Source organism: Myxocyprinus asiaticus, chromosome 3 (genome assembly GCF_019703515.2).
Source record: "Myxocyprinus asiaticus isolate MX2 ecotype Aquarium Trade chromosome 3, UBuf_Myxa_2, whole genome shotgun sequence".
Taxonomy (NCBI): domain Eukaryota; kingdom Metazoa; phylum Chordata; class Actinopteri; order Cypriniformes; family Catostomidae; genus Myxocyprinus; species Myxocyprinus asiaticus.
Genome location: NC_059346.1, coordinates 51,260,340 through 51,286,563, shown reverse-complemented (window position 1 = coordinate 51,286,563; position 26,224 = coordinate 51,260,340). Strand labels below are relative to the sequence as shown.

Here is a 26,224-nt window from a genome sequence, read left to right as displayed (position 1 = left end):
GCTGTTTCAATCAGGTGTTGCATAGACTTGCTGACTGGTCAGCTATAACCAATGTAGTCAACACTGTACGCCTGAAGGCTAGTCGCTTTCCACATGATTTACAAAACACGTCTGCAGGAAATAGAGTGGGTAGAGGATTTCTGAATAGTGGGATGTCATGTGGAGACCCATTCATATTAATGAGAAAAGCTCTACCTGGTTTGTTAGGCTTAGGTTTAGGGATTGTGTTATAGTTTCTCTGTCCAACCAGGAAGTGCTTTCCTTATGAATATTACTGAATCATTCAATCAGTTATCATTTTACTCATGAATATAAATGACTCTTCCCCTGCCATCCTATGTTTTGGAAACTCACCATCAGGTGTGGAAGCCGATGGCTTTGCACTGAATGTGTGAAGTAGCTCAAATGTACTTTGATGAAGATGACACAGATGCTACAGGAACCTCCAATATATGCAAAGTGGCCGGTAAATATAACAGAAATACTAGTGCTATGCATAATAAGCAAGTTTGCAGCAAATTTGCCGTGAACTCTCGTTTTTGATATGGCAGCTTATGGGACCCCAGACACATTACATATAACTAATTAAGCCTATTACATTGTAGCGTACGTAGATCTTTCTATACTTTAATATTCAGTGGGTAGTGGAGTGGAATTTCTACACCACCCATGTGGGTGAGTTGATTTTGACTCAACTAAAGGGCTCGACTAGTCAACAATTTAAAATCAGTAGTCGTGCAACCCCTAGTTTGAATGGAAGTCAATGGAGGAGATGCCTCAGAGTGATGTATAAGCTGCCTTAGTGTGTAAACATCATATCAAATGTTTGCCATATAATAATTTGTATAGGACTTAATTTGCGGTTTGCTATGAATAAATGCAACTATTTACTTTGTTAACTATTGCATAATATAGATTATTAAATTATATACTATAAATTGCACTGCAATTATTAATGATCTCAGTTTAATTAATAATTTGGTTTAATAGTTTAATATCTCAGGTTATGGTTTATAATACATATAAATATAATTGACTATGTACTGTAAGCTTACTATTGGCATTATCTGATTTAATAACAAATATATGATTTGAATAAATAAATATATTGGATATTTTTGGAGCTAGATTCATTCATGGTTATGATCTATCCATCCTGTTGTGTTTTTGGTCACTAGTCCCACCGCTTTTATTAGAACCTTCAAGCACCAGGTCATGTATTGATGATCAACATTAATTTTAAGAGGTTTTTACCAATATTAAGTTTAATTTTGAATTTTTATATTATCTACAGTATTGTCCAATGTTTATGGCAAATCGTATGAGTAAAATCATGGAAAAGACTTGCATCTGTCACTCCATTTTCATGTGTTCATGGACCCAAATCTTTATGACTTCCTTGTTATTAATTAAGTCTATGGGACTTTTTCACCCGTTTCATCATCCACCTGGAGAAAATCGTAAGTCTCAGTAGACTAGAATCCTAGAAACTACTTCAGGACCCCAGAGAGCAGCCCTTAGCAAATTCAGTCTCAGTGAAATAAATTTATAGTTTGACACTTAAGAAGTTTTGAACAAAGACCTCCATTCAAAACACACCTTGAATATGCAACCTAGATGTGCTGTTTGGGCAGAAATAAACTATATTTAGCTCAGATATGATACACTTTATCCTCTTTGAGGAAATCGATAATGTATCACAAGCTTTCATTTCAAATATCTTTGTGCCCCTGCCTCAGATTCAAACATCCCCAAAGCCTGAAATATCTGTTATACCAATGGTTTGATACAATGCAATTGGAATAGAAGTGGGTGGTGCTCTGTTTGTTTCAAAGATTTTTTTTGTATTGAATTTGTATTGTATTTTGATTTTGTATTGAATACTCTGGTATGAGCAAAATACCAGATAATAATATCAATATGTAGGTTTATTCAATAGCCCTTTTTTTTAAAGGAAAATCCTGAGCTGTTTTAAACACATGGATAATTTGTATGCAGAATTGATTCACTCTGACAGGGCATGCTGTAGATTTGCTGTTGCAAGCAAGGTTTTCAAGAGTCTCTATTGATTGCCCACCAGAGCTGTTTAGCTGTACTGATGTCTCTCACAGTCTGATCTTACCTTAAAAAATACTATAATTTTAATGTGACCAATGTAAGATGGAATGTATCTCTCACACACCCTTGCACAAATGATCTGGTATTCATTAATCAGGAGGGAAACTAAAGTTTCATCTAATTACTGAAGATTTTTTGCTGTCACCAAGTTGAGTGAAATGAAATGGATTCAGTCTTTTTCCCCATTTGTACCACAAGAGAATAAAAAAAAAAAAACTGCTTTGAACTGCATACGCTCGAGCATCTTTGCCTCTGGTGAAGACGGTCTTGCATAGATGTAATTGGGGGGAGTGAGGACCTCTCAAGGCAGTAGTGCATATTTTATTTATTGTCGCCTGCAGTACTGTATGATATAAAGAGTTCAATCCAAAACTGAAATGACCACTAACTTTTGATTTTTACTTTCAACATCTAACTTTCATTTTAAATGCTCACTGCAGTAATATGCAAGTTTAGTATGCAGGAGAAACAGAAATAGAAAGAGACTGAGTGAAAAACGGAAGCATTTATTTAGATACTAGTAATTAATAACACTTTATAAGGTGGTATAATGTCAACATAGTTAAGGCACATTAGGTATCATGAGCTAGCAAAAGGAATAAAGGGATAGTTCGTCAAAAAATGTAAAATTATGTCATCATTTACTCACCCTCATGTCATTCCAAACCTGTATGACTTTCTTTCTTATACTGAACACAAAAGGAGATGTTAATAAATATCCCGGTCTGTCTTTCCAATACAGTTGAAGTGGATAGTGCCTCATTTTTAAGTTAAAAAGTATAATAAAAATAGTCCTTGCATCATATTCCAAGTCTTCTGAAGCCATACAATTGGTTTTAGTGAATTTTTTTTAACACGCAATGAATCGCATGGACTACTTTTATGATATTTTGGTTCCTTTTTGTAAGATTTAAAGTGAGTCACTATCAACTGGCTTTATATTTAAAAGACAGGCTGTGATTTTAATATAAATGTCTTTTGTGTTCCACACAGGGGCGTAGCTATCATTTTTAAAAGTGAGGGGGACAGAATTTTCAGCTCAAGAATCAAGGTGTAGGTTGAACACTGGGGGGGGGGGGGGTTGTTGCAGCATGAAGCATTTACCCATGTTTCCATTGATCATGGTATAAATAACAGGGGGGTTGTACTTGCTTGTTTTTATTATCAGAGGGTTACCTCCCCCCATCCACCACCCCCTCCCTGAAATCTATGCCCCTGTTTACCAGAAAGCTTTAGATTTCATATAGCCTAAACTGTAAAAGGGATAATTTTTACATTGATATAGTTCTACCTGATCTACCCTTTAAAAAAAATGACTTATGATGGGACAACTTAATGTAATATAAAAAAATAAATAAATGTAAAAAAAAAAGCAGTTAATTTACATTAGAGGTAGACCAATATATTTGTTTTTACTGATTAATCGCTGCCAATAGTTACTTTTTGGAACTAGCGGTTATCGGGAAAAATTATGATGTAGAAAGTTTAAATAGTAAGCTGATAGTTTTTTTATTTTATTTTTTTTCCCCCTCAGTGTTCTTCTGTGGCCAGCACTAGAAGATTCTACAGTTAGAACATTTTGGTTTACAGTATAACCGGTGACTCTAGAGGTGAAATAATGCCAATCAAGTGGGGATTTGCTGTATTTAAATCTTTCATCATTGACAATATTGAGCCATATTTTTATCCACACTTCAATGCATATTTTGTTATTTTGGTTAGATAATCTAAAGTTCGAAATTGCAAAGAAAAATGCGAGTATACGGAAACGTGCCTCTTCAGCACATGCATTCAACTTCATATCTTGTGAATAATAATTAACCTTATTCCTCATTAAACCTCATCTGATGAAATATATTAAAAAATCATTCATATGTAGAATGTATATGCAATAAAAAGCTTAATGTGGTAAATAGTTACATATAGAGCATTGTAACAGAACCATGTCTCTGTAATTTCAAAATAAGAGTCCACAGTGTGTTATGCACAGTCCTACATTTTTTTTGTAGCATCAAATTTGTATTTTTATCTGGTTAGAATTGGGATTTTGGTTGCACAATAAACTGCTTCTAGGATTTTGTTCATTTTGGACTCTTGAAGCCTCTGTGTCTGTACCCGTCATAGTAAGGAAAACGATTTCTTTATTTTTACATTATATAAATTGATTTAAAAAAAAACTGTTGTCCAATTAATCGGTTATCGGCCTTTCCCACCACCTTAGTTATCAGTATCTGCAAAATCCACTATTAGTCGACCTCTAAATGAGATGTTACCACATAAAGCACATTCCACCTTACACAAGCTACCTGACAAAACATTTGTACATATGCAGTATATATGAATAATTATTAGGGAAATTTATTGTTAAACAACAATACTGCCCTTCAAAGGGCATATGCAGTAACAATATTATTTATCATATCTGAATTAATCACATAAGGCTACACTAAAAAGCTGATTTTAAGGGTTAGATAAAGTAGAAGTAGATCCTTAAGGTTACAATGGCAGGTTACAATTTTAACTTTTTTATATACACATATACACATTTGCCTTATAAAAAATGTGCAGGGGAAGAACTTTGGTTTTATTAAAAGTACACCCTTTAATGATTTTAAAGGGCAACAGTCAAATGTATGACATGTTGTAAGGTAAAGCCCTCTTAATGACCTGCATATGTAGGTCAAGGGTAACATACTAAAACATAACCTTTCAGCACCACGTCCTGTTTTGTGAAATGATGGGATACCGTTCATGGGTTTCGACGCGTGCAAACATAATCAATGTGTCTCCGTGTTAATCAGCAGAGCTCAGCTTTTACCTTATTAAATTTAGCATGGTTCCACTCGGCTGTTCCCTCATAACTCATCATCTCTGTATCTTCAGTCCCAAAAGGGGCTTTCTGACTCCAGCTTGTTAGTGGGTGTGTGGAGATAAGGGGTCTTTATTGGTAGACCCTTGTAATCTGACTTGGCAGGGGGGATTGAGGGCAGGCTGTCCAGATTGTGACGCCTCCATCCAGCATGACTTTTTGTGGATGGCCTCAGCTGCACTGCAAACGCCTTTAATGAGTGATGAAAGAGACAGGCGTCAAGCTGGACAGGTTTGTAGGGGCCTCCCTCCTCTAATCCACCCACCCAATCTTTCAATGCCTCTCTCTCAGCCCTTGTTTATCTGCATGCCCTCCAGCAAATCTAGATTCTCCACTGTGCATGCTATGATTCATTTTAACATGAGAATAGCATTATCCTTTGGGTTTTGACCTTGCACAGGGGGGTAATGACGTGAAAGGTCTTTGACTTATTCATATATTTATTCAATATTTGTGCTTTTTTTTTTTAACAGTTGCTATTACCCTGGTGAAAGGTGAACATCCACACTCCAATAATAATAATAATAATAATAACAACAAAAAATGCTATGCTTATTCAGCTCCTCTGTTTTGTTTTAATCTAGTTAATCAAGTGTCTGGTTTAAATATCAAGCCATTCTTACAAGATGAATTTCCCTGTAAAGCAAAATTTCAAAAGCAATTTAAGAATTTTTTCATATAATAAGCACGATTACACTTAAAGAAATAGTTCACCCAAAAATGAAAATTCTCATACCATCCCAGAAGTGTATGACTTTCTTTCCTCTGCTAAACACAAAGATTTTTTGAAGAATATTTCAGCTCTGTAGGTTTTGGGTGAACTATCCGTTTAACAAGCCGACAGCATGTAAGGCCAAGTATCTGCCTTAAACAATGTTACTTTATAGGGAAAAGGTCATAAAAGGTTTACAGATAAACCAACCAGCACAGGTATTTTTTTGCCCATTACTCTGATTTCGCGTTGCGTGGAAACACGTTGCATGGTACACATTATCCAATGTGTACGTGTTCTGTGCCTACCTGATTATGTTTTGACATCAAAAGCAGAGAATAACCTGATGATTTCAAATCTCATGTAAACATCTGAATTTCTTACATTAATAATTATTAAGTATGAGATGGCAAAATCGAAAGATATTTTACAACTTTGCTTGTCCAAAAAAGTATGAGTTTTATTGATTTCTAGACAAACCAATCAACAAACAGAATTTCAAATCTATACAATACCAGCATAAAATTTTAGCTAGCCCAAAACCCTTTTTTTTAAAGGTCTGTGAACATATTTGGTTAATTATTTGTGCAATACAAATGATGTGTCAATAACCTGTATTATGCTTACCTTGTTTTATTCCGAACCCCAGTGTTTTCTTTCTTCTGTGGTACACAACAGCTATTTTCCTGTTAAATTAATGGTTAGGTTTAGGGTTTGGCAAAGGGATTAAACTTTATGGTTAGCTTTATGTTTGATTTAGGGTTAAACTTAGGAAAAATCATAACAACTTTTGTTGATTTTTCTCTATGGGATTAAAAATTGTTTTTGTATGACTCGCCATCTTGTACTAATTTGTGATAGTTGTCAGCATATTTCTGTGCATGTAAACGCACTCATTGTATAATGAACAAAACTTTCATAAATTGTTTTATGCATACACCTCTATAAAATGAATCTTATGGACTTTTATTTTTCTTTCATGGCATTTTTTATTCTTTTCAGACCTTGACAGACATGGTTATACATGTCTTTGTATGGAAAAGAGCTGTGTAAAGATTCTTCAAAATTTCTCAGGAAAGACATAATAAAAGCGTACGATTTGAAGGTAAAATGGTGGTAACCTATGACAGAATTTTTAATTTTGGGTGAACTATTATTTTAATATCGTAATAGATCAGGTCAGGTTTATTTTGCTTTTAGAAGTTTAGATATGTTTACTGGTAAACAAGACCAATATAATGATTTTGAATATGATTTAAATTTAAAGCGTCATAATATGTGTAGTGTTATCAGGGTTGTGAGGGTCACTTTTGAAATGTTTTCCACTACAGATTACATGCTGTAAAATGTCATTTGTAACGTATTCCGTTAGATTACTTGTCATCAGTAATATAATCTAAATAATTTGGATTACTTCTTCAGCACTGGCTGATTTTTTTCACTTGTTTTTAACTATAAAGATGTGAATAATGTAGGACTTTTATAGCGTTACTTTTTATTCACTTTATTTAGCCCACCACTTTTCACCGCTCCACACTTCTGTGTTTTGTCTCTTAAAGGTGCACTCAGTAATTTTCTCCTTATTAAAAAAGTTGTTGGGGGTGGCTGTGGCTCAGGTAGTAGAGCAGGTTGACCACTAATCACAAAGTTAGCAGTTCAATTCCCAGCCCACATGACTCCACTTGCCAAAGTGTCCTTGGGCAAGACACTGAACCCCAATTTGCTCCCAATGGCAGAGTTGCATGGCAGCTCTGCTGTCATTGGTGTGTGTGTGTGTGTGTGTGAGAGAGAATGGGTGAATGAGTCACAGTGTAAAGTGCTTTGGAACTAAGGTTAAAAAAAGGCACTATATAAGTGCAGACCATTTCTCCTTAAGAAATTCTTTGTAATTTTGCAACATATGTATAAAATCATGAGGGCTCACATGAGATGAGGACTCTAGTCATAACAGTGACTTTATAAAAGCTGTTTTATTCAGAATGGAGAGGGTCCCCTCATGACACTTTCAGTCTTGCATTAAATTAATCATTGCTGACTGTGAATAGTGAATTTCTACAATGGCATCAGTATCTGAAAACTATTGCATTTGAATGATGCTGCACCCACACCACTAGGGGTCAGTGAGGTTGGTAAGTCCAAGATGACATGCTGAAAAAATACTGAGTGCACCTTTAACCTCCAGTTTGTATTGAAGCTGCTGAGAAGAGTCGATCAAAATGGATTAAGTGTGGGAGCACAGAAAGTATTTTTCACCAAGAGTTGATGGTGTGAGTCTACAGCACCCCTTTACTATGTGAAAATGCTCGTGAGGTGTTTTTTCTGTCACTCTAAATGTTCGTTTTTTTCCCACACCCTGGAGGTAAACTGGACCTGGCAGATGGCATTCGGACAGCTATGACACGCTGCACTTTTTCATAATACAAGCGTCAAATTGTTGTATGTGTAATTCTGCTTAATTTTTTGGTTTCAACTTGTTAATAATTTGTGTTAAAATATGTAGTTTATATGAAATGTCCAAAAGTGACAGCTCGTATTATTACACATGCAAGTTCAACATTAAAGAAAATTTTACTTTTTAAAATTAATTTGTCACCCTATATTTTTTTTTTAGAGACATACATGTGATTCAAATTCAAATGACTGTAAACGGAATATAAAATAAAACAAACTTTCACATGTGTATTTGTGTATATGTGTATAAATATAGTTGTACTGTACTAGAGCTGAACTTGAACATGTTGCGGGCTAGATGCGTAGCTTGTGCTGTGAATAGGTGGGGGAAAACAGAAAATACTAGAAAATTAATAATTGATCATAGCATTTGATCCATTTCTTCAGAATTTTCTGACTGAAGGACAAGAACGCATCGCTCGTACCTCGAAACTCTTTAGTAGTAGTACGGCCAAGTTTTGTTTTGTTCCCTTCATCTCAGGGAACCAAGGTGACATGTGTAACCAGAGACATTCCCTATCGATTCAGTTCACTCGACATTGCAGTGAAATGCTTTGGGGAATGGAGTCCCATCATGCCGCACTACATAGCGTCATACCCTAAGATGCACCAGGGTATAAACACTTAGAAGAACATGTATATGAGGTCACGGGGCCGTCGGGCAGTGACTTATTATAATGTCTTCAAGTGTGTATGAAAATGAATAACACCACATGGTGAAAACCAGACGGGATGTTAATCTTAATCTGAGGATCTATAGGAGTATATAATACACACAGAATCATTTAACCCCAACATAACCAGAGGTAGGCAGGGAGGTTTTATTCTATTGGAAGTGCTTGTGACTTCTAGTGGGAGTAAATTGGACAGCAGCCTACACAGGCGGCTGTATTAAAATTATAACAGGTAGCCCGCCCGTAATAAGGAGCTCGGGCTCACCCGCTGGGCGTTGGAATAGTAAGCTCTCTAGACAGAGAGGACTCGCAAAGCGATGGATGCCACATCTAGGTTATAAATCCTCGCGAACGTGTTCTGTGAAGACCATCCTGCTGCAAAGCATATATCCTGTAGGGATACACCGTTTGTCCATGCCCATGAGGAGGCCCTGACTCTAGTTGAATGCGCTTTTACGCCAATAGGGCATCTCACGCCCTGTGATTCATAAGCGAGGGCGACTGCATTAACGATCCAGTGAGAGAGCCTTTGTTTGGAAATGGACATGCCTTTTGTGCGTCTTCCATAACAAACGAAGAGCTGATCTGACAGTCTAAACTGACGGGTGTGCTCCACATACGTGCAATGCCCGCATGGGGCATAATAAATGCGCTAACTTCTCCTCACCCGAATTAGAGGGTGGAGAAGAGAAAGCTTGTAGGTGGACTATCTGAGCCCTAAAGGGCATGGAAAGCACCTCATGCACATAGCCTTTTTTGGGTTTGATGGTGGCTTTCGAAAGCCCCGGACCGATTTCCAGACAGGAACTGTCTACCGATTTTGATGAGAAAATAACGGCTGTGACATTCTCTCTGTGCACCGTACAGGGAACGACTCCAAGGAGATTTACTACCTCGGAGCGCAGAATGGGCATGTCCTGCACTTTAATGTGGGGGATAGAACGCTGTTGAAGCGAAGCGGCCACATCGCAAACCAAAATGTATAACCGCACACTACCGTTTTTTTAACACACTGAGAAATGCTCAGTAACGCATGCCACGCAACCGTGTAATGCGTGGGTGGGCGGCGAGTTTCGTGCGTGTTGAGGGGAGCTGCTGTTTATAAGACGGGAACAGTTTGTGTGGAGTGTGGGTTGATTTTTCTCGGAGGTGCCCAGAAGCACGCGATCGTGAAACACGCGAGTGGGTGCGGATAATGGGCACAGATAGCTGCCGCTTATCAGATGGGAGCTTCTCACTCAGAGCGTGTCACGCATCCATGCACAGCGCTAATAGTGTAAAGGCTCGAGTGAGCTAACAAAAGACACCAAACACCCACGGTTATCACGGCGAGTGAGTTTGGTTGGAGAGGAAGGAGGAGATTTTTCAGACTTCAGCAAGTGTCGAGCAGCCGCTACGAGGTACGTGCGCTATTCAAGCAATGCAAGGAAGCGTTGTAATAAAAACTGACTCATTCCCGGCAAGAATAGCAGGGGAGGGCGAGCCAAAACATAATAGAAAAGGCAGGAGCACTAGATTCCTACAAATGCTATACTTCCAGGGGGATTCTTCCCGCTGGGGACTGACAGCGCTATTTGCGTCACAGTACAAAGATGCTAAAATATACCTGAGGACGGCAGTCCCTCCAATCTGGGCGTGTGCAGAGTGGGGCGCACGCCAGGTCTCGATAAGCTCCGTGTGAACCTCAGGGAAGAACGACACTGCATTCACTGAACATTCAGACGAGAATTTTCCAGCTCGACAGGAGGCGACCACTCAAGGCCGAGCTCCTCGACTGCCCGAGCAATGACGTGTACGTGCTCTTCACGACATGCAACATCCTCCATGGACCATTCTCCCATGTCCGATGCTGCGAGGGACACAGCATCACTATGATTGTCAGACCCACCGAATACGACAACACCGTCCTCATTAATAGAGGGCCGGAGGTCGTCACGTGCGTACTGCACTGGCGAAGACGCTGTGTGGGAAGATCGAGGAGCTTGTGGGGCTTGCGCCGGCAAGAGATCCTCCTCAGGTTCTTCCATCTCTACCTCGCAGCCCTGCCGTGCTTCCTCATGTGGTCCCTCGAGAGTTAACACAGAGAAAACAGTCGGGAGGGCACGGGAGGTGGAATCGTCCCTCAGAACGAGGGCGACCCTAGAGCGGAGCGTCTTGAGACTCATGTCCTCACAGTGAGGGCTTGGGTGCGGCCCAGGCAGCATACGAAGCTCTCATGTTGGTCTTACGAGCAATGTGTCGCTCACAGGAACACTTGCGATATGACATCTTTAAAAAGACGTGTACACACAAGTGGCTCTTTTAGAGTGTTTTACGTTACGTAACGACGGAATATTACATATATATATATATATATAATCTCAATCAAAGGATACAGCTCCTGCCTGGATGCTGCGAGAAATGAGTAGTCTCGCTAAAGCGAAGAACCCAATGCCGGCGGTGAGGCAGAGACACTCTGTGGGGGCGGGTGAATCTTTCGCTGCAGGCACTGAGAGTCAGACGAAAAATGTCCTGATGCATCTGCAGGGCAATCCCGTCCGCTGGAAGGTGTCCGTCGATGGCGAAGAGAGGGCTGATCAAGACGAGATGATTGTTGTAGTCAAGATGAGATGCGCAAAAATTCTGAATAAATGGTGATTGAGCACCTGCTTATATAGGGCAAATGTGCGCCTAAAAGGGCGGGGCTCAAACACCATTGCCAATCATAAGATTGGCATTATGGTACAAGGGCTTCAACTAGGTTGTGGAAAAGTTCTTACCCAAAGAGTTTCACTGCATTGTCAAGTGAACTGAATTGATAGGGAACGTCTCCGGTTACACGTATAACCTCGATTCCCTGAGATGTAGGGACGAGACATTGCAAAACTTGGCCGCACTACTACTTCAGAGTTTTGAGGTATGAGTGATGCGTTCTTGTCCTTCAGTCAGAAAATTCTGAAGAAATGGTGATTGAGCGCCCCCTTATATAGGGCAAATGCATGCCTAAAAGGTCGGGGCTCAAACAGATTGCCTTTATGATACAAGGGCTTCAACTCTCAAGTCATGGAAAAGGAATTCCACAAAGCGTTTCACTCCAATGTCGAGTGAACATAATTGATTAGGAACTAGAACAATGAGCAAAAAAATCTGTCAGCACAGTAAGACAACATACGCTTATATAAAAATATAATATTAAATAATTTTCTGAAAAAAACAAAAAACAAACAAAAAAAAGCAGTGTTGCTTCTCAAGTAAATTCATTTGAAGAATTTAAAAATATATATTTTTACAGGAAAACAATACAAAAATTATTATTAAGAGTAGGTCTTACTAGAGTGAAGAAAAAAAATGATGGAACATGGATTTTCTTGATAGAATTCATTCTAAAATATAATCGTGCCTGTTAACAGGTGCTTGTAAGGGCTGGAAAACCTTTTACCTTGTCATAAAACTAAATGTTCACATGGCAAGTTAACTATTTCTGCTGCTCCATACTTACTTTAAAAACTTACCTAGCGAAAGTTCTTCAATACTGTCTTTTTACACTCATTATAGTGTGAGAGCGCCCTCTGTCTGCTCGTATGAGTAATACCAGAGACTATTTAGCAGAGACGGGCCACTTCTATTAAGAAGCTCTAAGCTCCCAACGGATGTAAGGCGGGACTTTTCTACAGGTAAGAACCAATCACCTTTAAGATACAAACATCACCTGTCAATCATCTCGAGATCGCGCATGCCCATTATCTAAAACTGTTTTTTTTTGTTGTTGTTGTTTTTAGCGTAACCTGAGGTAAAGCAGCACAATTTATGATACCAGCGTTGTCAGATTTTATTGCTGATTTGAAATACATATGTTCTCTGATCATAATCTTGACCAACCGTTTTATGACTAGAAGTAGTCTCCAGGAGCATTCCAAAGATGGCCGACAGTGGACAGACTTGCTAGAAAGACTTTGGTAATACATCATAATGTTTCCCAGCTGTTCAAACATTTATCAAAATCACATCATTTAAATAAATAAAATGTTTTCCAACTGCATATACTAAATATTAAATGAAATAAATGACAAAAAAAAGTAATCTTCTTCCTAATCAAAATACTTTTTGAAAGTAAGTGGATTTTGATTACCAATTATTTAATTTGTAACTGTAGTGGAATACATTTACTCATATTTTTTATTTTAAATATGTAATCCCGTTACATGTATTCCGTTACTCCCCAACCCTGTGTTATTGACAGTGTTGGGAGTAATCTGAATACAAAGTAGTTAGTTGATGTAATCTAATTACTTTTAGGACAAAAAGTAATTTAATTACACATTTAATTCATGTAATCAGATTACAGTTACTGACTTTCAATTAAGTTAATTCCTTTTGAGTACATTACTTGGGTTACACATTTCAAAAATAATATTATGTAGAATACATTTAAAACATGAATTATGTTCATGTACGCCTGTTAAGTGTTTCTATGACAGCTGAAGAGACAACTACGAATAAGGAGGAAATATAGACATTATTTTGAGTTCGTTGAGCTGAAAAACAAAGTCTAAAAATTGTTTTAGAAAGTAACTGAAGTATTTAGTAATGTGATTACCTTTTCAAAGTTATCAGTAAAGTAATTTGATTACAATTTTATGGAAGTAATTTGAAGTGGATTACTATTTTTGAGTAATTGACCAAACATTGGTTATTGAATCACACTGCAGGTTGAGTTGACTTGCTTTGACTTTTACAATTATGCTGTCAGGGCTCGACAGTCGCATACGCAAGTGAAAATCACTGCGTACGATGGTGGAAAATGATTTGGGTGCACCAGTGCGACTGACATTTGACACCTTAACTTATGAACTTGTATAGTACCATCAGAATAAATACGTACGCACACAAAACTTTTAAAAAGAGTTCTTATACTAGTTATTTTGCAAAAAAAGTGCTGTTTTCGCACTCTAATTTAGCTGAGAGACGAGGCTGAATTTGCCGAAGCGGGTTTACTTGGACACCCTCTATTCCTCCCTCTCTTTTACCTCACCACGCACGCATGGACTGAAAGGCACATAAGCAGATATACCATGTAAAGATGGTTTAAGCAGTGTTTCTTGCTTGTTTTATCTGTCAAAATGACAGACAGCCATCGTATGAATTGTCTATGTTTTTACATTCGGTAAATGATGATGACTTAAAACGTGGCACTTGTGCATGAGATTCTAAAAACATATCGATATCCGGTGCAATGATCAAAGATGGCCGACAAGAGCATGTTTTACATAGAAAACATGGGAGTTAATGCAGCGTTTTTCCTGCAAATGTAATGATATTCGTTTGGCGCTTTATTTGCGCAAAATATGCTTCCTCATCTGAAACCAGTGCTACTCAGTCCTGGTTTTCGCGCGAGATGCCACAAAATCACTCACGTTCATGCGCTCTGCTCCTAGTGCTTTGAGCTCCGAGCGCGTGACATAAACAGTTAACAGTTATTAACTGTTAATCAAAGTCTAACATTAATCTTCGACTGTGCTCCTAAAAAAATTTATCTTTGGAGAACGGGCACGCCCAAACATAAATGTTAGTGTCGAGCCCTGCCTTTGCAAAATTCTTGCAGCATGCAGTGGATTTTGTTCATAAAAAAAAAAAAAAAAGCTTGCAGCAACATACAAACACAAAAATTCATTTTATTGCCATTTACAATCATGGTCAAAACAAGCAGGTGATCCCCCTTTCCATTTATTTCAAATGCTGACTTTCCAGACTGACACTGGCTCTTAGCAACCCAATCCAAGATCGTGCATTTTAGGATGCAAACTACAGTATGTACAGACGTTGGGTCCTTCCCTGCAGGGGCTAATCCTCTTTACAACCCAATGTGAACTTGAAACCTTTCTCCTCTGAACATCAAGGAAAGGACCTTAAATCTTCTCAAACAACATATAAGTTGCTGCTCACGTGTAAAACCAACCAAGCTGTTGGAGACATCAGTTTGGGCCTTGTGGGAAATTTGGACTAATCTAATGCAGATCTGACTGTACTGAACATCAAAGGGACTGAATCGTAAATGAGAAAAACCCAGTGACTTTGAGGAGGGGAGAGATGGAGTGCATTTTAAACGTCCGAGAAAAATTGCCCGATTACAAATGTACTGCTTTGAAGCCGAATGATCCCAGCACTTGTATGTTAATGTAATTGTACTTGAAAATCTTTACACAAATAAATTGTGCACTGCTTCACCCTGGTGGATGGGTCATGCAATTACATCATGGTCATTTGTATGGTCCTAAAACTCGGAAGGAAACTACTATTTTATTCTGCTGCTATTGAACAGCTCTATTGACAAACCATTAAAAATGATCTCTTATGATTTTTGCTTGTTGTCTTGAACACTATGTATAAACCATCACAGTTCATCCAGTCCTTTATTCTGCTTGCTAATCTTTCCAACAACATCTTGCAACTGGCCCACAGTCTCCATCATGTGTCGGATACTGTCTTGGACACTTCCCATCCCCTCTCGTCTCCACGAGAGCCGCAGCTCCTCTATCCATCTCAGCACCTCATCCAGCTGTTTCTGCGTCTCTTTCTGCTCCTCAAGTTCAGCGAGAAGCGCTTGCTTGGCACACACCTCAGCTTGATAAGCCTGCTGCAGTTTTGCAATAGAGTCCTGCATCTTCGTGAGGTCTTCTTTGCCTTCGGGATATTTCTGGTGCAGCTGGTCATTGGGCAGTAATATGTTATGAGGGATGGAGAGGACACGGTCCATCAGCATCCCCTTCATGCGCTGAAACATGACTTCAAAGCGCTCCTGGAGGAAATGTCGCAGCTTTTGGGTGCTCTCTCTGGCTTTTAGCCGGAGCTCGGCGGACGGCTCCTCCCCTGAACACAACCTCTTCACAAATACAGACTCGACAGCTAGCAGTATGTGATTAAGGGAATCTCGAAAGGCGTCACGGACTCGTGAAGTGCAGGTCTCAGGTGTGAAGCCGAAGAACTGTGCTTCATACAGCTGGAGGGATTCAGATCCCATTGAAGCTACAGTTAGATATGAGACACAAATAGTTACTGAAAACTGCATAAGTCAATAAGTGAAAAAAAAAAACAAGCTTTGTTATTTGAGAAATATATGGGTCAATATATATCGGTCATATTTCACTTCATAATCGAGAGATAAAAATGCATAAAGAAAACAAATCCTATTTTTAAGACCATAACCACTTATTTTTTTGCATTGTGAAATGACTATCATTGCACTTAGTTTTAAGCATATCCCTTCCCAAATTGTTAGGAGCCTACTACTGTAAAGTGGAAAAAATTATTATATATTATTTACATTTTAAAATAGGCTACATTTGCAAAGTACAACTGTTATGTATACAGCATGGTAGCATTTGTTATACTGAAATACATTTATGCTAATTATAACCATATACACTGGCGGTCAAAACTTTGGAATAATGTACAGATTTTTTATATATTTGGCTTCATTTTCTTTATGAAAATATATTTGCTTTCCTTTTGTTGTAGTGTGAAATGTGTGCTGGACATTTCTTCGTGATATAATTAACACATTAACTTTAATTTGAACTGAAAAGTGAATAAATTTGCTCAACGCTTAGGTTAAATGGAGAACTGAATCCATTATTGCAGTTTCAAAGGGCGAAATAAGACAAGTTTGTCCAAATATTAAAGAAATACAAAACTGCGTACAACAAAACGACATTGCACTACTGACAAAACATCTTTTGTAACATACTAGAAATCAAAGTGACATAAATAAGGATTGAGAACCTTGCGTATCTTGTTTCCCTTTATTCAAGTATTGTTTTCATAAGTTATGTTGTTAAAAGTTTTACCTCCGCTCTCCGCCATTTCTGCAGCAGCCCGCGCTCAGTTCAACCTGCTTCATGTGTCGGTACAGGCGGATCTCAAAGCGCGTTTTCTCCCTCTAGCGGTTTGGAGCCTGCTGCTATAGACACTAAACGAGCAGGCCCGCAGGCGTCAAAGACCGGAAATCAATTCAACCTAAATATAGGCCCAAAGGTTACACACTAACCCCATCCATTGTTTGATGGACTTTCCTAATGTGAAACTTTAGGCTGAGGAGATGACAACAACAACAACAACAACAAACGGGAGACACAAGGAAACCCCATACAACCTTTTTGCTTTAAACATGCTGTTTAAAATAGTTTTAAATGAAGTATGGCATGTCACAATCCATGACAGTCCTGACCATGCTTTTAATTTCACGTCAACTACTATAACTATGTGAAAATGTGTATTTAGTGCAACAAAAATTTGAACAAAAAAGTGGGGCAGAACTACAGTATCTGCAAAGTGATACCGTGTAGATATAGGGACTACAGTTATAGGACAAAACTTTTTTTAATCACCTTGAACAAAACTGAATATGACAAATAAGCATTTTGGCTCAAAATAAATGTGATAATTTCAGGGATTCTCACTAGCTACATACATTTGCAAGATTAAATATTAGATCAAATTACATCAAAATCAAACTTTAGACATTGTACGCAATGATCTCGTGGATCAGGAATATTTTACAGTGTAAAGTGACAAACAGGTGTGTTTAGGAAAGTGCTGTGGTGGTTTTTGTTGCTGTTTTTGGGAGAATATAAAATGAAAAGTGCCTTTAACCCCGCCTTTTTTATTACTGCTGCTGTCGTATGTGTTGTCACTTTGAGTTATTTGTTGTGTTTTGATATATTAAGAGCTCATGTTGTACCCAAAAATGAAAATTCTCTCATCATTTACTCACTTTAATGCCATCCCAGATGTGACTTTCTTCTTCTGCAGAACACAAATTAAGATTCAGCTCTGTAGGTCCATACAATGCAAGTAAATGGTGACCAGAACTTTGAAGGTCTAAAAAGCACATAAAGTCAGCATAAAAGTAATCCAGATGACTCCAGTGGTTAAATCCATGTTTTCAGAAGTGATATGATAAGTGTGGGTGAGAAACAGATCAATATTTAAGTCCTTTTTAATATAAATGTCCACTTTCACATTCTTCTTTTGTTTTTGGCGATTTACATTCTTTGTGCATATCGCCACCTACTGGACAGGGAGGAGAATTTATAGTAAGAAAGGACTTAAATATTGATCTGTTTCTCACCCACACCTATCATATTTCTTCAGAAGATATAGATTTAACCACTGGAGTTGGTTTTACGTAAGTCCATATGGATTACTTATGTGCTTTTTGGAGCTTAACATTTTTGGTCACCATTAACTTGCATTGTATGGACCTACAGAGCTGAAATATTCTTCTAAAAATCTTCATTTGTGTTCTGCAGATGAAAGAAAGTCATATACATATGGGATGGCATGAGGGTGACTAAATCATGAGAGAATTGTTATTTTTGGGTGAACTTCTCCTTTAAAGTGGTTTGTGGGCTAATTATTGAGGTCCATATGTGTCTGTTAACAAGATAAATTATCAATTTAATTCATAAAAACTGGGTGAGGCTATCACTAAAAATCAATGTCTCAGCACGTAATTTAGATATACATAAGATTTAATACATTATCACAGTAATAATGTCAAGTCTAAATTATTGAAAACAAAGAAAACATACAAATGTAAGAAAGGAAAAAACAAAACATGAATGCTTCTTTTAGTGTGTAAGTTGTGTATTTAGCTGCACAGGGGCCCAAGTGCACCAGAAAAACTCACACACACACACACACTCACACACACACACACTCACACAAACACACACATACACACACACTAACACACACACACACACACACACATATACACACATACACACACACACACACTAACACATACACACACACACACTCACACAAACACACACATACACACACACTAACACACACACACACACATATACACACATACACACACACACTAACACACATACACACACACACAAACACACACACACACATATACACACACACACACATACAGACACACACTCACACAAACACACTCACACTCACACACATAGACATAAACAATAGTCAGTGGTAAACACCAGATGAAGAAGAGTCAAGACTTGACGAGACTCGGTTTTATCGGGCCGACTGGTGGTCACCCAGTGAAACTACCAGATTGACATACGCCGAATGACCATATTCACCAGCCAATAGAAAAATGCCATACTGTCAATGACCGGGACAAAGTCATGATTGACACTTCAGAAGACCAATCGCTGCAATGAGATCGCAAAGGGTTGACCAATGGGAAACATCAAAACCTGAAATCACTTCCTTCATTCGCTTGCTGACTCCGCTGAGGTGATGACGTGTCAAGAAGGTGCCGGAAGCACCGTTTTCGCTCCGAAAAATGGCTTACCAGACGATCCGACAGGAATATTTACAGATTCCAGTGGTCACAAGAGCTTACACGACCGCCTGCGTACTCACGACAGCCGCCGTGGTGAGTACAATTAACGAATATTTCAGTTTCAAGCGCTATTTTGGTCTGCGGCCTCGTCAATATACCGTTAAAGCATGACTGGAGTCCCCTTGCCTGTTTACAGAACTATAAACCTGCCTGTAAATATGTAAATAGAGGTTCTGTTTAGAGAAATGTATCCAGTGCTTTCTTCGTGTTGACATCTTCCCGTATAGACAGAAACCTCAGGTGTCTATCTGTACCTTCATGTTGAGTTCACAGACTTTCATTGACCGTGTCTGTTTGGCTTTAATATTAATTTAACATTTAAATAGTGTTTGTTTACCAACATACAATATGTGCAGCATGTCATTCTTACCTGATTGTGGTGTTTACTTTGTCTTCACAGCAATTAGAACTCATCACACCATTCCAACTGTACTTCAACCCTGATTTAATATTAAAAAATTATCAGGTAAGCGGACAGTAAGTTTGAGATAAATAAAGCCATTATAATAGTTTCATTTGAAGAGAATTATGTCTTTATTTCCAATATTGCAACAAGTGTTTTCTGTTGTTTTGTGTCCACAGGTATGGCGGCTAATAACCAACTTTTTGTTTTTTGGTCCGGTGGGGTTCAACTTCTTATTCAACATGATATTTTTGTATCCTTACTATAATATCAATGTATTTATTTCACATCATTTTGTTTGTTCGAGGGATTGAGCAGTGATGTCATCGTTTATTCACCCTCATGTTGTTCCAAACCGGTATGACTTTCTTTCTTATGTGGAACACAAAAGGAGATGTTTTTTTGTTTTTCTCTCTCCCCTTTTCTCCCCAGTTTGGAATGCCCAATTCCCAATGCGCTCTCAGTCCTCGTGGTGGCGTAGTGACTCACCTCAATCCGGGTGGCGGTGGATGAATCTCAGTTGCCTCGGCGTCTGAGACCGTCAGTCCACGCATCTTATCACGTGGCTTGTTGAGGGTGTTACCGCGGAGACATAGCGTGTGTGGAGGCTTCACGCTATTCTCCGCGGCATCCACGCACAACTCACCACGCGCCCCACTGAGAGTGAGAACCGCATTATAGGGACCACGAGGAGGGTACCCCATGTGACTCCACCCTCCCTATCAACCGGGCCAGTTTGGTTGCTTAGGAGACCTGGCTGGAGTCGCTCAGCACACCCTGGATTCAAACTCACGACTCCAGGGGTGGTGGTCAGCGCAAGTACTCGCTGAGCTATCCAGGCCCCCCCACAAAAGGAAATGTTAAACAGAATGTCAGCCTCATCAGTCACCATTCACTTTCATCTTCTTTTTTTATTTTATCAATCAATTAAAGTGAATGGTGACTGAGACTGACATTCTGATTAACATCTTCTTTTGTGTTCCACATGAGAAAGTCATACCGGTTTGGAACAGCGTGAGGGTGAGTAAATGATGACGGCATATTCATTTCTGGGTGAACTATTCCTTTAAGGTTTATTCAGTCCTTAACCTGAGTCTCATAGGTATCGGTACTGTCGGATGCTGGAGGAGGGATCCTTCAGAGGCAGAACCGCTGACTTTGTCTTTATGTTCCTCTTCGGTGGCCTTCTTATGACTGTATCCTTCACAGAAGAAAAGTGTCTTCCTAATTGTAGACATGAGCAATGCAAAATGCTATACAGTGTGATTTTCAAACTGGGGTCTGTGGAAAAAGGTAAAAATATCTCACTGAAAATCCACGGCAAGCAATACAGAGTACAGCAGTGACCCACTTTTCTAGCCATCTTGGTTCCAGTAGTATTTTTCCAGTTTGTTTTAGCCTTTTTAAAACATTCTTGAGCAAAGGTTTGAAATAAGGCTGTCAAATTAAAATGAGAATATTCATTGAATTTAAGATAAAAATGCACATTTGAATGCTTAAATGAGCAGTCGATATTTGGATGCATGACAAGCACTGATGATGACTGCATTCTCTGGCTAAAACAGGCGCAGTGCAACGAAGTGTCTCAAAACACGTTTTAAAGGTTGAATTTACTTTAAATTGACACAGCGTCTAAAAAATGCATCGTTACTGCACAAGATGCTGAAAAAACAGAGAGACATGCCACAACAGTCAAAGATGTCCGTCTAGCACATGCTTGCATAGAAAAAGACAGATGCATTCAGAGTGAACGGCCCCAGAGGTGGAGGTCTTTGGCGGTTGTGTCTTGACCACGTCTTGCTCTGTTATCAGTGTCTCGCTGCATAAGCATTAGGTATGTACATACAACTTTATTTAATGAAACACACTGGTACCGCTGGTGTTATTGAAGCTTGAGTCAATGGTATTAGTATGGCACTGGTATAGGCTAATGTCCAACACTAAGTTAACATAGAACCAACTATTGAAGCATTTGTTTTTTTCCCTCTCATTTTACTTTTTTTTTTACTTAATATTTGAAAATATGAACTGGCTAAATCTTTTGACTTTATCATTTTACACACTTTTGTTAACAGCCAGATATGTTCTATGCAATAAACAATCGCTACAAAACGGTGCTGATTGGTTTATGTCAAGGAGATCTAAAGTTGCGCCCTCTTGTGGACGTAGGAGACAATGAGCGCGCTTACTTGCACATACTTATACCGAATATGATAAATTAGCCAACAACGCGTGCGGTCATGTAAACGCAATAAACCGCGTTCCTTTATCGGCGTAAAGGCCATAGACAGCTTATGAATAACCTGATCGACACCGGTAGATTTTTGCCAATTACGCCGATTTCGCATGCCAGGTAAAACGGCTCTTCCAATGTGCACACATGTTGAGCGCATGCCTCTTCACGGTTTGATGTCAAGATTAGAGAATAACGTGATTATTTCAAATGTCATGTAAATGCAGATTTCTTGCCTTGTCAGATTTTTTTAAATAAGCTGATTTTAGAGAGTAATCAGTGTATTGGTGTGCAATTGTGCATGTAAACGGGCTCATTGTTGATTAAAAAATTAAATGTATTATAGATTTTCCCGCTACTTGAAATGTCTTTAAATTTCTAATTTAATTCGAATTTTGGTAATATTTCAGGGCCCTGTGTTTCCCAGCCCTGTTGATAGCCCTAGTTTGAACCCGTCCATCAAGTACCAAGATAAATCGCAACTTTTGAATGAAGCAAAAAAAAGTATTTGAAAACTATTATGAGAGGGGTCCGAGAAGTTTGAGAAACCCTGTTTTAGATCATTTGTAAAATTAGGAACTTTAGGACAGGCTTGTGCAAGTACAGTTCTCTACCTCTGCTAGTTAAACTTGCACTTCAAAGATGAGTGATTGGTGGGAAAATATGTGACTGTGGGATTTATGAACTGCTTAGCTAGAGCTGATATTTGTTGTGGAGCAGTGGCCATTTGGCTGAAGTGTTTCTGTGAAGTGTAAAGGAAATGCATCATGAGTTAAGGCCCCTGCATACTTCCTATGAAATCGAAGAATGAACGGGTGTAATGTAATTTAGAACAAAATCTGTCCGAAAAGAATGTGTTTTGAAAATAATTTCGGTGGTTCGTAACAGCTCGCCTGGGCGAACTTTTAGAAAAACCTCTAACCGGCTGCTAAACACTTTCTTACTTTCATTGGTCCACGTCATTGGTAGGTGTGACCTGAAGCTCCACCTACTTTGAAGCCAACAGCTAATTTTGTTTACGTTGTTCAGTCAGTCAAGATCAGTCAACATGAACACACCGGCGTGTAGAGTTAATAGCGAGCTGGAGCAAATTTACCTACATCTGTACGATTGTTCATGTAGAGACATTTTACAAGAACATGTCATGCATTTATTTTTGTTTAATTAGTCTACAAAAGAATTAACACTCTTTTATACACCAATCTTTGCAGTAGTATCAGTGTCATCATAAATTACAATAACAGAATGTAACCGGCGTATATTATGGCTGCGTGTAGCGCGTTAGCTCAATAGCTCCATGTATTCAGATTGTAAACAAAACAAAGTAAACATTTCCTGCTGCATATATATTATTTTAAATTATAATTGAGTTGTTAAAAAAAGCATCTTTTATTGTTCTAGTGTGAATTCTACTTATAGAATAAGGCATAAAGTCACTGATAACACATTTTAATGTAACAATAGTTAAGGTTTTATATTTAAATGTACCTCTAAATGCCTCTCACAGTTGTGTGGCCGTTGTCTGAATGTTTGCAAACAGTATGTCGTTGCTCTGCTGTTTCGAAATTCTTTTTACTTCTGAACGAAGAGTGAAGAAGAACTTTGTAAGTGCATTTAGGGTGTGTTGGATGAGACTTCTAGAAGCTGATGTCAGCCTATCTTTTGAGAACATGAATTTTGTGGAGTACCCCAATGCAACCTGAAGTTGACCAATATAGCAGTAGGTCAATCTTTAGTAAATTTAATGTTGAGATTTGCCCTTTGCATCCAAAGCCCAGAAAATCCACGCTTTTTTAAAGTATAGCCAAAATTCCACAGAGATTGTGCGTTTTTATTTTTTTATATAAAGGCATCTAGACAAAAAAAAAACAAAAAAAAACATTGCCTTTCTGTTTACATTACATTTTCTCTTAATGTTCTTATGTACAGATATTTGGCACGTTTGTCAACCTTGTGTTCTTAGGTCAGGCTTTTACCATTATGCTGGTGTACATCTGGAGCAGGCGAAACCCGAATGTGCGCATGAATTTCTTTGGCCTTTTAAATTTCCAAGCGCCCTTCTTACCATGGGTGCTTATGGGATTCTCTCTGCTGCTGGGAAACTCCATCATTGTGGATCTTTTAGGTAGGTATTTAACTGTGCAGATTCAAGGTGTTTTGTCATTCATGCTAAACATGATGAACTTTTTTGTTTCATCAACGTTTGACTAAATAAATGTATTTACTAAAAGCTTTACTGGTTTATGTGACCACAGCCAACAGATTTAAAACCCCTATGTGCATCTTTCCCTAATTTATATATTGACCCTTTTTTAATATAAGGCATTGCTGTGGGACACGTGTACTACTTTCTGGAGGATGTGTTTCCCAACCAACCAGGTGGTGGCAGATGGCTGAGGACTCCCTCCATTCTGTGAGTGGTAGTTACTTGCATTAAGGTGCTTTTGTTTGGCAGGTTTTTTACAAATATAGTTAATGAGAATAAAGAGTTTATAGAGGACTAATGTGCCACTAAATATTTGAGCCCTATTGTTAAAGGGACAGTTCACCCAAAAATTAAAATTCTCTAATCATTTACTCACCCTCATGCCATTCCGGATGTGTATGACTTTCTTTCTTCTGCAGAACACAAATGAAGATTGTCCATTCAATGCTAGTGGATGGTGACCAAAACTTTGAAGCTCCAAAAAGCACAAAAGGCAGCATAAAAGTAATCCATATGACTCCAGTGGTTAAATCCATATCTTTAGAAGCGATCTAATTGAACTTGGGTTGTAATAGACCAAAACATAACTCCTTTTTCTCTGTGCATCTTGCAATTGTAGTCTCCAGGCACAATCATGATTTCAAGCTTGATTACACTTCATAGTGCTTGACGAATGTGCAGAGCACTAGATAGCACTATAGGAAGTGTATTCAAGCTTGAAATCAAGATTGCCAAGGAGACTGCTGATGTCAAGATTTATAGTGAAAAGGGAGTTATATTTTGGATAGGGGTGTTTTAAGTCTGTGATCGGTCGATCATGAAATATGCATATACAGGATATACACTCACCGGCCACTTTATTAGGTACACCAGTACATCTATTTATTCATGCGATTACTTAAGCATCCAATCATTTGGCAGCAGTATAATGTATAAAATCATGCAGATATGGGTCAGAAGCTTCAGTTAATGTTCACATCAACCATCAGAATGGGTAAAAATGTGATCTCAGTGATTTCGACCGTGACATGATTGTTTTTGCCAGATGAGCTGGTTTGAGTATTTCTGTAACTGCTGATCTCCTGGGAATTTCACACACAACAGTCTCTAGAGTGTATAGAGAATGGTGTGAAAAACTAAAAACATCCAGCGAGAGGCAGTTCTGTGGATGAAAACGGCTTGTTTATGCCAGGTCAGAGGAGAATGGCCAGACTGGTCCAAAAATTAAAATGTGACCAAAATGATGACAAACTTGTGACAATATAATAATATTTTCGTAATGTACCTAGTTAGAAGGTCCCCTGTATAATGAATTGCATTAGATGAGAAATTATTTCTTTCATATGTAAGCAAAATGGTTATTTTAACTTAAATATAGCCAAATAAATTGGAATCTAATAGTATTGAAATTGGAATCGAACCGAGAGCTTGTGAATCGAATCTGAAAATCTGTCAATAGCCAGCCCTATAGGTAATCAGTTTTGTTTAAGTAAAACCCCCCTTTTTTAACACTTTCCAGGAAAATGCTCTTTGACACACCAGAGGAAGATGCCAACTACAACCCACTTCCTGAGGAGCGTCCAGGAGGCTTTGACTGGGGTGAGGGTCAGAGACTCGGAGGCTAGTCTAAGCACTCTTGTGCCTGTCACTCCATGGACATCTCTGAGAACAAGGAAAAATGTGTTTCTCTTGTGCTGTACAAAAGAACAGGAGCTCCACTCACTGAACTAGAGGAAGACTTGCAGTTTGCGTACATGGAAATCATCTGCCTCAAAATATCTGCGAGACACATACCGCACCTCTGACTGTGGATTTAACAAAGGAACTGACTTTTGATATGTTGCTGTGGCCATTTCTGTCCAGCACAACAGTGATTCCAAATGGAGCAGCTGTGAAAGGAAAAATACCTGATAATCAACAGGACAGTTGTAATTTTACTCTTTTAAGTATAAATGTATGTTAAAAAACAGTGTCTTGAGTACTTATTTTTGTATTTATTTATTTATTTATTTTTTCAAAAAAGTTTATTTACTAGGAGTTCACAGACATGCATAACACTGTAGTACATGAAAAATATAAGTGCAAATATATAAACATTTGAAGTCAGAAGTTTACAACTCATTTTAACCACTCCACCGATTTTATATTAGCAAACTATAGTTTTGGCAAGTCGTTTAGCACATCTACTT

The 26,224-nt window shown here is 38.4% G+C and overlaps 2 protein-coding genes across 3 annotated transcripts; one reads left to right on the top strand and one right to left on the bottom strand.

Annotated features, from left to right (window-relative positions):
* Positions 1 to 14,455: 14,455 nt before the first annotated feature.
* On the bottom strand, positions 14,456 to 16,713 carry mis12 (MIS12 kinetochore complex component). The gene is made up of 2 exons (XM_051659874.1): positions 16,648 to 16,713; positions 14,456 to 15,826 (listed from the first exon to the last, which is right to left on the bottom strand). Exons 1-2 carry the CDS (start codon positions 16,661 to 16,663, stop codon positions 15,195 to 15,197), a joined length of 648 nt encoding a protein of 215 aa, XP_051515834.1. The 5' UTR covers positions 16,664 to 16,713; the 3' UTR covers positions 14,456 to 15,194.
* A 2,367-nt stretch (positions 16,714 to 19,080) lies between these two features.
* On the top strand, positions 19,081 to 26,004 carry derl2 (derlin 2). 2 transcript variants are annotated; one of them, XM_051659864.1, is made up of 8 exons: positions 19,081 to 19,226; positions 19,594 to 19,659; positions 19,776 to 19,849; positions 20,699 to 20,792; positions 23,759 to 23,954; positions 24,152 to 24,242; positions 24,455 to 24,539; positions 25,555 to 26,004. In XM_051659864.1, exons 1-8 carry the CDS (start codon positions 19,134 to 19,136, stop codon positions 25,567 to 25,569), a joined length of 714 nt encoding a protein of 237 aa, XP_051515824.1. In that variant the 5' UTR covers positions 19,081 to 19,133; the 3' UTR covers positions 25,570 to 26,004. The 2 variants fall into 2 exon arrangements, with proteins under 2 accessions (XP_051515824.1, XP_051515816.1); XM_051659856.1 differs by lacking the exon at positions 24,455 to 24,539.
* Positions 26,005 to 26,224: the final 220 nt, after the last annotated feature.

Excerpts from the sequence above, each read along its gene's own strand:
- derl2 (XM_051659856.1), top strand. The coding sequence starts at position 19,134 with ATGGCTTACCAGACGATCCGACAGGAATATTTACAGATTCCAGTGGTC. Across the intron at positions 19,660-19,775 it reads TAATATTAAAAAATTATCAG|GTATGGCGGCTAATAACCAA; the intron begins GTAAGCGGACAG and ends TTGTGTCCACAG. Across the intron at positions 19,850-20,698 it reads TTATTCAACATGATATTTTT|GTATCGGTACTGTCGGATGC; the intron begins GTATCCTTACTA and ends TGAGTCTCATAG.